The sequence below is a fragment of the Cryptomeria japonica genome, chromosome 11 (assembly GCF_030272615.1).
Source record: "Cryptomeria japonica chromosome 11, Sugi_1.0, whole genome shotgun sequence".
NCBI classification, from domain to species: Eukaryota; Viridiplantae; Streptophyta; class Pinopsida; order Cupressales; family Cupressaceae; genus Cryptomeria; species Cryptomeria japonica.
In genome coordinates, this window is record NC_081415.1 from 594,385,888 (window position 1) to 594,398,632 (window position 12,745).

The window sequence follows — 12,745 nt, forward strand, 5'->3', positions numbered from 1 at the left end:
AAATGTGCCCAGGTCAGGTCTGGGGCACTGAAATGAGGAAGTCATTCACAGGCACAATTTTCCGCCTCTCCATGGATAGAGCAAAAATGCGCCCAGGTCAGGCCTGGGGTGCTGAAATCAAGAATGCATTCACAACTGCAAAATTCCACCTCTCCATGGACAGGGCAAAAATGCGCCCAAGTCAGGTCTGGGGCGCTGAAATGAGGAAGTCATTCACAGGCACAATTTTCCGCCTCTCCATGGACAGAGCAAAAATGCGTCGAGGTCAGGCCTGGGGCACTGAAATCAAGAATGCATTCACAACTGCAAAATTCCACCTCTCCATGGACAGAGTGAAAATGCGCCCAGGTCTGGTCTGGGGCACTAAAATCATGAAGGGATTCACAAGTGGAAAATTCATGAATCCTTGGCGTGGTAAAATTTCACCCGAGCAAAGAATTTGAAATTCTGCCTAAGGCACGAAATCCAAGGAGTCAAGGAAGGTTAAAAATAGAAATTCCCCTCGGGCGAATTTTCAATTATGCTATTTTTAGACATCAAATCTTGGCCAAATATGGAAATTTTTATAGATTCCGAATCAGGACAAAATTCCCCATCCAATGAACCTAACTCCTAAAATTTAGGAAGATCCCTAAAAAATAGGGATATGGAGAAAAACCGGGAAAGTTCCTTCGACGGCACGAGATGACAAGTCAGAGTGGAATTGAGCAAATCTCGAGAAAGATCTTGCAATCTCCCTCCAAAATTGGAAAGAACAGAATCAACGAGTTGGCGGGAGGAATCTTCCAAAGTATGACGCATGACTGGGAGCATTTAAGGAAGGTTCTAAATTCGAACTCACATGCATGGGAAACTGCCTTGCATGTCATAATAATTAAGGAAAGTATGACGCGCCATAAATGCAGTTACTTATTTGATACCTCTTGGGAATTGTATATAAGTTGGAAAAAACATTTCATTTTTCACGTGCGAGATTCAGGAAAGAAAGAGTGAAGAAGTGAAAAGTTTTCTATACTTAGTCTCTATTTCATCATTTTGAAATATTCCCAGGATGGTGGAACCTAGCAGGACAACTAATATCTCCAGGCAAGCAATGATCAAAGCAGAGACAAAGTGTTTTCTTCCCCATTCTCGGTTGAATTCAAGATGGGAAGAGATCAGTGATACCAACTTCGACACGTTCAACTGGGTTGCGTTCAAGATAAGAATGTTCGGAACTGCAGGACACAATCCATCTCCGATAGCTGTCAAGATTGTGAGAAGCGGAATAGTTGCAGCAGCTGGCTTTCCTCTCGCCATTCAATGCCCAGATCTAGTCTTGGAATGTGCAGCACGTTACAATCTGGAGCAGAAGACGATCTCAACGCCAGACGGCAAGTTACTGGCAACATTGACCCCAGAGGCGATTGGTGAAGCCTTCGAAATCCCTTTACATTACTCCATGACATACAGGACCAGCAGCGGAGCCCAAGCAGTCTATGAAGCAGGCCCCACCAGGTTTGCTGATTTGATCAACAAGCAATGGTTGCTGAAACCTAGAGTGCACGTTTCTAAGATGCCCAAGACTCTCACAATCTTCAAGTTCAAGCAGGAATATGTGGACATGATAAAACTGCTGAGCAGAGTAATGGGATGCTCGCACACAGTGAACTTCGAGCCTTGGATGTTCTTCTACATTGGCGAGATCATGAATTCTAATACATTGATTGACTGGGCTAGATTGATCAACCACTACTTGCACGAACAATTGTAGAACTTGCAGGAGAAAAAGTCTCAGTCCTTCTTCATGAGTTCCTATCCGTTCTATATGCTGGCACGAAGGGGTGGATTCGATGGGCTACCAGCAAGAGGAATCATGGGCTGCGGGCCAGCTCAGCTAAAGGTGCATGAATGTTATCCTCAGCTACATCTCCACAACGTGAATTCCTACAAGTTGGCAAATGACACCTTCACCATGTACACGACACGACTTATGCAAAATAAGTTGCACATGAGGTTGTCTCCGCAAGCAAGTGTTTTGGTCCAGAGGTATGGCGCCGCATTCCTGCAGTTCCCCAAGTTCACCTACATCACGACACAGGGTTTCTCCTTCCAATCTTACAAATTGCCTAGATATCCGTCAGATAAGCTTATACTGCTCGAGCTCATGAGGCAATTGACTGCCTACGATTAGCTGCAGAAGAAGAAGAAGCAATCTATTGAATCTCCAGTTGTCTTGGGAGATTTCATGGAGATATGCCCAGGATTGGAGGCCACTGAAAGTGCAGCAAGTGAGTTGGCATTCTACCGACTACCATTTTACACTTCCAGGGCCCAATATGACCCTTATAGCCAGATCAGGAAGGTTGCCGATGTCAAATTCATACATAGATTCACTTGGAAGATTACTGGGCCGGTGCCAAGGATGACCTTGAGGTCCGGAGAAGAATGCACTCCAGGCTACCCCTCGACACCATTAGAATAAGTGAGACCCATCAGGTGCCAGACCAGGTGAAGGAAGACTCAGATCTGATGCAACCCGAATTCGAGAGGATAAAAGATCAACCTATCCTGTTGCCAGATTGGTCGGAACCTGAAGTAGATGATTTGAACATTTTGGCTAGGCCAGTGCTAAAATTCACTTAGCACTGGATTGACAGGCAGACAAGAAAGTTGGTTGAAAACCATGTCCCTCTGACATACCAGCTGATGGGAAATCTGGATTCTCATAGCGAGGCAACTGAAGACTCTTCACAGGGTCAGGCAGGAAGAGAGGCCCGGATAGACAAAGGAAAGAGTGCCCCAAAGAGGCCAAGGATAACAAAGACGAAGGATGCTCAACAGGAAATCCCGCGTGTGGTTCAGCAGGAAGCCCAATAGGAGGAGCCTCCACAAAAGAGAACGAGGACAGGAAGGGAACATTCACCAGTCAGCTCCGCGAGCGTATAAGAAGTAGAAATGTTCCCACATCCCGCAGGTCCACTTCCAGGAAATGTTCCGGCACCTGATATACTCAGCATCAATGCTTCACAGGGCCGTCATCAGCCAAGAAGTCAGAGGCAAGAGGTTTCCCCGCGCCTGGAAGAGGTTCGCCAGGATAATTTCATAGAGACTATCCCTGGCGAAATGGAAGAGGAATCTCGAGAACAGGTGCATGTAGGGGAGCATAGCCATTCCATCCTCGCGCCGGATTGGTTGGTAGGCAGATTGGGAAATGAAGCAAGAGGGGAGCCCAATCCTGCTCAGGAATTAGAAGAATTATTGAAGAGGATGGATTAGCCACCGGAAAGGAAGGCCCCTCGGAAATTTTCCAAGGTAGTTAGGGAAGAATCCGGAGCCCGGACCTTGCACATTGCTGAACCTGCTGTGGATAGGGATAGGAGTGAGGTCAGGCAAGAAGATTACGTCATCAGACAGGTGGACCTTGGCCATGCTTCCACCGGTCAAGTAATGGGAGATTTCGACGATTCTTCCTTTGCCATGAAGGAGAAATTGCTGAAAACAAAAGCAAAGTGTAGGCGGCTGAAGGAGGAAAACGAACTTCTATGCGAGTATGTCAGGAGTTTCAAGAAACCCCTCAGGGAAGCAGGTCCTTCAGCCACTCCCCCTCCCTTCCTTCCTAAGGAAGTAATTGATGATGCGGAACTTACAAAGGCAATGGCACAAAATTCTCGAGAATGGATAGAGGATGTTTATGCTGAGGCAGGGAAATTTGTAGAAGATCTAGCTCAGCTCCATTCAAGGTTCGTGGCCCTCCTAAGTAGATTGGAAACGGCGGAAGGACTATGGGAAGACGTTGATGTCTACCAAGACTTAACCATTTCCCGACTCAGGGCTCTGATGAGGACCCCAAGACAAACACTGGTAGACGGGAAAGTAATCCAGGAGAATGAAGCCTACAACTTTCCTCGATGGTTCTACGCCATCTGTTCAGGGAAGAACACCCTTGATAAATTCAGCATTGATTCCGTCACCTTGAAGGAATCCATCAGAGGGATACAGGAAGAAATCCTCAGTGCCATGGAAGCTTTATTTTCAAGAAAACTCAGCAGCGGGGGAATAACAGTGAATTCTTTGAAATCCCAGTTGCATGATTTCTTCTTCGTCGGTTTGTTTCCCAAGGAACATTTTGCAAATGTTTCTTCATTCTCCGGTATGATGAAGAAAACACAGGAAGCCATGGTGGATTGGGAAAGTTTCTTTTCTAGAAGTGAAGAGGAGATTGCCTTGATGGAATTCAACATCGAGAATGTGCCAAGTGTCTCCATTGGAGAATTGGAAGCCGTCGTCGGTAGGTTCATTACTTACGCCATTAATGAACGAGATAATGGCCGTCCGTTTTTGGATGAAAGTCTTTTGACTGAACCATGATGGCGTATTTATGGTTGAAGGGAACAATTGACTAGGTGCGGGACCGGTCAACGCATGCCACCACAGGATAAGGGAATCTTCTTGCATGTCGTCCCCTCATAATGGTTTTATGACGGATTCTTTTTGCATGTCGCCGTCGCTTGAAGGGTGATGGGTATTTATGGCGACGTCAGTTATATTCCGGGCATGATCATCATCATGGGCGATATTTTAGGCCCTTTTAAATTTATTGTAAGTGGGCATAGTGGGTTAGTTAATGCAGATTCCCACCTTGTTGCATCATGTGTGGAGAATCTTTTGGGCAAACCCTAATTAGGGTTTTGCATGTAATCTGGGTTGAGACCTATATAAGGGGGTGACCCCCTCTTTTGTCAGCAGGAGGGACTATAGTAAGAGATTGTTGCTAAGAGTTTTTGAAGCAAACACTTAATACAATGTTCAATTGTTGGTTGTGTTCTTGTGTTGTTTCGGAACTCGCTTGGTCTCGTTCTCTTCATAGATTAGATTTGTTTTCATGCAATTAGATGAACTGGATTTGATAGGATCGCTTGTTGCCAAATTCCTGCTCATACTTTTGGTGTGCAGCTGATTGTTGCATGCCGTGCAAAGTTAGTTTGAGCCTCGTTATAAGTGTATGTTCAACTTCGATTGTTAGAAGAGATTGTTCTATCTGATGGTTTCTTTTGACGATTTGAAAATCTTTAGCACTCCCCCTGAAGATTGCACCGCCTTCGTGTAAGTTGTGCTTTGCTGGCGAAGCGAAGCGCGGTTGGATTTTGCACAAGTTTATCCTGTCTCCTTGTTCCTAGGATTAGATTACCTTTAGTTTAGTTTCCCTTTACCCTATTCCTATTTACTTTTTGCATATTTCATAATTCGAAAATATAAAACTTAGAGCTTCATTGCAAATTATCCGTGTCAATAAATTCTCGAGTTTGCATAGATTTCTTCAACATACGTAAGGCCCCTTGGATTACCAGCAATCACATCGGCCAACTGAGTCACATCCGCAACATAAAAGGAACCTTGGAGTCGCTTGTCTGTTTCTCCTACTATATCAGCATGCAATCGTACTTTGATCAAGAGAGAGTGAAGTGACCGTTGGGCAACTTTATTTTGTGTTGGACGCCATCATAATAAACACGTCAACAGGTCCACTATGAAATGAAATGCCATTGGAATGAGGCGAAATTGGGAGCTAGTTTCATTTGAATTTCAAATTGGAAAAGCTATATAAACAGAGGTTGGGCTCCTCATTTGGCATCTAGAGAAAATATATCGTTATGCTGTCGGAATGACTCCAGACATTCTTCGAGGGTGAATACCTCCTAGATCCTTCCTTCCATTTTTGAGTGTGAGACATCACTCCTAGCTGTGGTGCGTAGTTGTGATCTTCTTGGTGATTTTTGGGTGTGTTGGTGAAGTTTTGTGTGTGCTGCTGGTTTTTTTGGTATTGCTGGTGTGTGCCGGCTGAAAGTGTTTTTTGCTTGTAGCTACCTGTGTGTTGAATGCATCATTCTGGGTGAGGGCTCATTGGAAGCGTATCGGAGAGACGATAAGTCTCCTATATTGGCGTGGCATTTGGAGAACTCTCCAATTTTTAGTTGCACATCAAACTTTTCAGTAAAAACGCCATTTCCAGAATTGCATTGGGATGCGTTCCTTGCTGTTGGTGCTCTTCATTTGCAGTTTTGAGGTATTGTTTTGTTTGCTTATGTCATATGCTTCATTTGCTTCTAATTTGGCATGATTCTATGGGGTTTTGAGTGAGTTACAAGCAATTTAGTGGGTTTCGGGATGGCTGGTTCTGCCTTTTCCTTGCATTTGATTTCAGAACAGCAAGTAGAATTATTGGTTAGAATGTGTTAGTGAATTCATAAGATATGTACTTCACTCTATCTCCTTTCACATTTCTATCATTGTAAGAATTGCTTCAGTAATATTGACCAATTCATTCTATGTTGTATTTCCCGCTAAACAAGTGGAAGAGGATGGCTTAGCCGCCTGTATGTTTGTAATTCAGTTTAGTCGTCCCACTGAGCAAGTGGTTGAGTGATATTGTCCTCCCACTGAGATATGCGGTTGAGTGATAGTTTCATTTAAAAGTCCTCCCGCTACATAAGCGGTAGAGTGATTTGGTTCTATTATGCTTTGTTACCTTGGCTGGTTTACCGCCAAGTTTGTGTTCTTCATCCCGCTGAAAAGTGGAAGGGGCTGGCTTGCCGCCCAATTTTGTAATTGCATTGTAATTTCCAGTAGATTAGAAAGCTAACAAATCCCTTGTCACCGTATGCTCTCACCTTCCCACATTGGGCTCTTGGTGATCAGAAAGTGGAAGGGTTACCTTTCAGCAGCATTTGGTTTTCATTTCCTAACCATAACAAGTTTTGTGTTGAATGTAATTGTGGAAAAATTCAAAAAAAATAAGAGGGAATTTTACATTATTTTTGTTCATAAAAAAAATAATGTTGCAAAAATAATGAAATGTTCTTCCTTCCCCTGATTTGGAAAACTCTACTTTTTTAATTAAAAATCCTACCTCAATGCATTTCATGTTATTCCCTTCATGCATTTATGATTATTCCCTTCATACATTTTATGATTATTCCCTTCATGCATTTTATGGTTATTCCCTTCATGCATTTTGTGTGTGATTATTCCCTTCATTATCACTTTATAATAAAATATACCATTTTAAAAGAACAACAATAATAAAATGTATTATTTTATACATATAGAAATTCATAAAAGCATTTCTATATGTATAAAATATATACATTTTATTATTGCTGTTCTTTTTATTTCTATTTTATATATCTAAAGCAAACATTTGATTTTGAAACATAATAGCTATAATAAATATTTTAACATTTAGTTTTAAACGTAACTTTTTATAAAGAAAACAATTTCCTTTAGTATATATAAAGAAATTCATTCCCAATCATTCTAATTCAACTTAAAGAAATGTTTAAAATAGTGAGTAAAATTTAGGGTTATGACACAAATGCAAAAGGGGTTTCAAAATAATGCAAGAGAGAAAGGCACAACATTAACTTTATGCAAGTAAATAACAAAACTGTTATAACTGGCTTTGGACTCTTTTCTTTTGAAGTATTTTTTTCTCTCTTTTCATTGGATGAACACTTATGTTTTGATGTACATGTTTTTTGCGTGTGATCATAAATTATAATGAATTAATTTTTATATAATAGTGCAATTTCATTTGTTATTTTAGATGGCATTTTGCATGATCCATATGTGCAAGGAGATAATTTTACCAAAAGGGACATTACAAGTGGTATCAGAGCATGATTCTGCCAGCCTGAGGGACAAAAAGAAACTGATGCAACTTAGTCAAAGCGCTTTGAGAGCTCTAGAGACCACAAGCAACAATCACAACCAAGACCACACAAGGAGTGGACAAATGGAACATGAATTGAGGGCCTCTATAGAAAAGAATGAACAAACAACTCAAGGTCTTCTTCAAACCCTGCAGAATATAAACACCACCATGAATACCTTTAGACCTAACCAAAGAAATGAAAGAGATGTCAGTCCTAGTCAATCTGAAAGTGGCAATAGAACTACATTAAGATGAACCCCAGAAACAAATTGGCCTCCTTTCTTGACTAGGGAAAGATCAACAAGGGAAGATGAGGAATTAAATACACCCAATATTACCTTGAATGTATTTGCCGAAGCATATGCAAGGCTTGACCTGGAGTCAAGAGGAGCATCCCCTTCACGGTATATTATGATGCCGAAACTAAGAATATTCATAGAAAGGGAAAAAATCAAACTAATCAAGACTTACAGCATAATGTAGGAAAATTGACCATCCCCAACTTTTATGGGTTGGGAAAAATGATAGCCCATGCATAGGTTTGAATTGCAGAATGCTTAAAGGAGAGGTGATTGACCTTTAAAATGGATGTCTGGTCAAATGAGGCCTCATAGCACCCGTGGTAACATGAAAAAAACATTTACTGATTTAAAAGACATAATGAAAGCAAGAAATACATATGTACATATATACACATGCTGAGAAAAAGAGGAAGCTATATTTCAATTTTCAATTAAAGGAATTTTAAAATGATGGAAGATAAATTTATAACAGCAAAAGTCCTTTTAGTCATATTTCAAATGCGAAAGTGGTTTCAGAATAATGCAAGAGAAAGGCACAACACGAACTTTAAGCAAGTTAAAAACAAAACTGTTATAACTGGCTTTGGACTCTTTTCTTTTGAAGTTTTTTTCTCTCTTTCCATTGGATGCACACTTATGGTTTTAATGTACATGCTTTTTTGCATGTGATCATAAATCATAATGAATTAATTTTTATATAATATTGCAATCTCATTTGTTATTTTAGATGGCTTTTTGCATGATCCATATGTGCAAGGAATTTTTTTTTGTAGTAGGGTACCTAATTTGGATTCTCTTCACAGGTACATCTTTATGGAACCTCTCTTGGGGGATTTCTTGCACAACTTTTTGTTCAGTATCGTCCAAGACGAGTAAAATCTGTAGTGCTATCAAATTCTTTTTTGGAAACTCGTTGTTTTGGAGAGGCAATGCCATGGTCTTCCTTGTAAGTTTACCACAAGTAACTTCATTCTAGATGGACATGTTATGGCTCAAGAAAGAAACAATACAACTAAAGAAGTAGCCGGTTAAATTTTTAAACTTGTGATAACAACTAGAATCCAGCTTCAAGGAAATATATTAAGAGGTAAGGGAGGAAAATTTGGGAGAGGCACCTGGGATGATAAGGGCCATAGGGTTTAACTGGGTACACAAGTTTTAACCTGGTTAACATACTTTAGTGGAACCACTGAAAAAAAATATTGGAGAAACTACTGATATCATGAGGATGGAAGCTTCCCTAATATTTGAGTGTATGGTTTTAAGGCTTAAAATTTTAACCATCATATGATCAACTTCTGTGATCGCTTCTGCCATCAGGGAGATAGGTCAGCTAAGGGACATAGAAATGAGGCTTCTAGCCAGGACTATACGATAATGTAAAGAAGTCTGACCCAAAAATAAGAACAAGAATATCATCTTTGGTGCCTAAAAAGTAGAATTCTTATGCCTAAAAGAAAGGGACTTGTGCATTAATGCTGTATACATACACATTAGTGGGAACTTATTTTTCACATTAATTATTACTAAATTCTCTCAAGAAGTATGCACCACCAGCAAAAATAAGGGAGTTGGAAATAATGCCACCATAGGTTGATTTTATGTTTCCATTTTCAAGTATGACAATTTTGATTTTATGTTTCCATTTTCAAGTATGACAATTTCTATCTTAATTGTGGATCTTGTGTAGCACCATTCAAAGATAAAACAAACTTATTTCTTGCTGATTTCTTTTATAATTAAATGACCATTTAGAATTTTTTAATGGTAATATTGTAATTGCATAGATGAGCCTTGAGAGGTGCACATTCATAGGAAAGCCCATAAGTCATTTTCTTGTAACATCTTGATGTGATAAAAATTGGTGAGAATATTAGAGATAGTTTCCCATCTCCATACTTTGCACTTATTGGAAAACCTACAGGAATTTGCCTCTTTATAAACCTCTGACTTGTATGTTCACCATACAACTTGCAGAGGGAATTTGCTCTGCGTACTATCCAGGCAAGCCTTAAAAGTCAGTCTCTGTGTTAACCAGGCATCCTGTACCTCAAGCAAAGTTGGTTGATACATAAATAATGAGGTTATTCTCAATATCATTCTGCCAATGAAGATGGAATGCCATCTGTAGAGTAGGTGATGATGGGTCTAGTGATGGCATCCTGCACCTCAAGCAAAGATGGTTGGAGACATAAATGGTGAGCCTATTCTCAATTCATTCTGCCAATGAACAAGGAATGCCATCTATAGAGTAGTTCGATGATGGGTCTAGTGATGGCCGTATATTAGTCTTTGTTTTGAGGATATTCATTTATGTTCCTTCAACTTCATAATGCTTAAGTACAATAGCATTATAAGCTAACCATATGAATATAAGTCCTCTATCTCTATGTGTATGAGCAAGTAATAGGAAAAATGTTCTCCAAAAGTATAGTTGTTTATCATCTGGAGCACGTGCTCTTCTTATTATGCTGCTCTGCTGTAGTAATTATATGTGAAAGAGCCTTGCTTCTATTTAACCTTCCAGACATATGACAATTTGAATAAACATTGTAGCTACTCTTAATATGTATCAGTATAGAGGCTAGCATAAGTGTTTAAGTGATGACTAAATCTTTATGATATATTTATTGATTTCGCAACTTAGTAGCTTTTCAAGTGATACCCCATGTTTAACTAGTAGCTTTGCTAGTGATACCTTGTGTTTAACTAATGTTTAGAGGACCTGATTCAAAGCAGGCATCAGGGCTTAGGAGGCATAAATGTGCATTTCTTTTGATCTTTGCTAACTTGTTAATATGTGGCTGAACCCTTATATATAGGAACAATCTTGTTTCTATTCATCTTACTTCGAGAATGCTAGTTGGTATGTGCTCCACTCAGGCTGCAGCTGATATGCAGAAAGATTCTCATTTTCTTTGGCTAAGTTGCCAAGTCTTTGGGGTTCTTACTATGCCAAAATCTTTTCTTAATATGGACAGGACTGCATACTTTTTGCCATAGGTGACATGATTTGAGCCCTGTTGTGTTGAGTGCAAACTCACTAGTCCCAACACTGCACACTTTGCTGCCAGACAGTCTATATTTTTAGCACTTTCCTCAGAATGGTCTATGTAATAATGTTGTTCTCATGTAGTCTGGTTCTCAACTACATTGTTATTCATTTTAACACTGTTGCCTCCTTGACTGGCCTTAGCTTTGATTTGTGGGTTTCAATTAAAGTCACTTCAGTGGGTGTGAGATGAAAGCAAAATATCTCTCTGATGGGCACTCTGTATGCTCGAGTTGAGAAAGAAAGTAATAAAGAAAATATATTGGGAGTGCTAGGAAGAAAGCAACTTCAGTCTAATAAAGGTAAAACTGAGATGCTAGGAAGAAAGCAACTTTAGTCTAATAAAGGTACAACAAAGACCTGGAACAATAGAAAAACACAACACATAAAGTTTCAAAGAAAATAAAGTAGGCATGGGAGCTCCAGTAAAGAAAGGACTGAGATAAGCAGCAATGGCTTCAAAAGAAGTAAATTTTGAGCGAACTTTAGTTCTTACATGAGGCAGAATGCACTGCAACACTTAGCTGCAATCACTTGGAAAGTACCCAAGATATCATTTGAGGAGAAATCCGATTTGAAAGGATTCTTCTGGGGGTGTTAGTTCTTAACTGACAGATATAAAGTCTCTAATAAATTCTCAGGTTCTATGCTCAAGATTATTATCTGGTTGGCCAATGAAGAGGATAAAACTGGATATCCTCCCCTGCACTTAAGACTTTGCAGAGCATAGGTGGATAGACCCATAAGATTGCATGGTCTAAAGATATACAACAAATTGGTATAACATACAAATCGACAAGGATCTGTGTGATTACAAACAGCAGTGGCTTATTTCCTTGTATCTTTAACTTCACAGGTATGAACGCAACAGTAATTTACACATTTAAATTACATTCGATTGATTTTTCTAGCATTGATGTATTGTGGGTTGGGAGGAGGTATTTATTCTATGGATTCGTGCCTTATCCAAAGCAACAGCGTCACTAACTTGGTTTTTTCACTGCATCATAATACTACAATATTTCTGCTGGCTTACTTTTTTGTTACTGCCTTACAGTAACTAAATTAGTTGCATATAGCCCTGTGATCTAAGCTCTAATAAATAATCTCTTTGAAATTCCATATTTCCTATTGTTGTTTATAAAAGGCTTACATTACTTCTTGAATAACAATTTGTCATAGTGTGTGCAAAGAATTGAAAAAGACCTTAGCAACTCAATTCAAAGAAATAAGAAATTGTAGTTGGAGACAATTTGGACCAAAAACATTCATTTATATTAACTCTTCATAAACCATGCTAGAATACAGCTGCAACAATGATTTGACACAATTTTTTTCTAGAAACTTGACTGTAATGTCTTTTTTAATTAAATGCCCTAGTTTTGCCCTAAAATCGGATTTCCAAGGAAGTAGATGGAATAGAGTTACATACTAACTTAGATCACCCAAATTGAGGTCCTGCGAACATGTTAGATAATCATTGAAAACATAATTAAACAAATCTTTGTTAGAGATAGTATGCAAAACATAGATCCTGTTATTAGGGTTTAGGAACATTTAACTTGATTATAAGATAGACATAACTTAATGATGGATGTCAACCATAGGGAGGCTAAGATAATCTGATAAAGGGTATGTTACAGTTCCTGAATGTTCCTCTACCCTAGGCCCAAGAGTGCATATTCAATCCCTCTTGGC

General features: G+C 39.5%; 1 protein-coding gene across 4 annotated transcripts in view; it reads left to right on the forward strand.

Moving 5' to 3' along the window:
• LOC131076332 (uncharacterized) overlaps nt 1-12,745 on the forward strand; it is a 242,703-nt gene that overhangs the window by 24,531 nt on the left and 205,427 nt on the right. For all 4 annotated transcript variants that reach the window (XM_058013472.2, XM_058013473.2, XM_058013474.2 and 1 more), the window contains exon 4: nt 8,799-8,941. In XM_058013472.2, the coding sequence (XP_057869455.1) occupies nt 8,799-8,941 (143 nt within the window). The remainder of the gene's footprint in view (nt 1-8,798; nt 8,942-12,745) is intronic.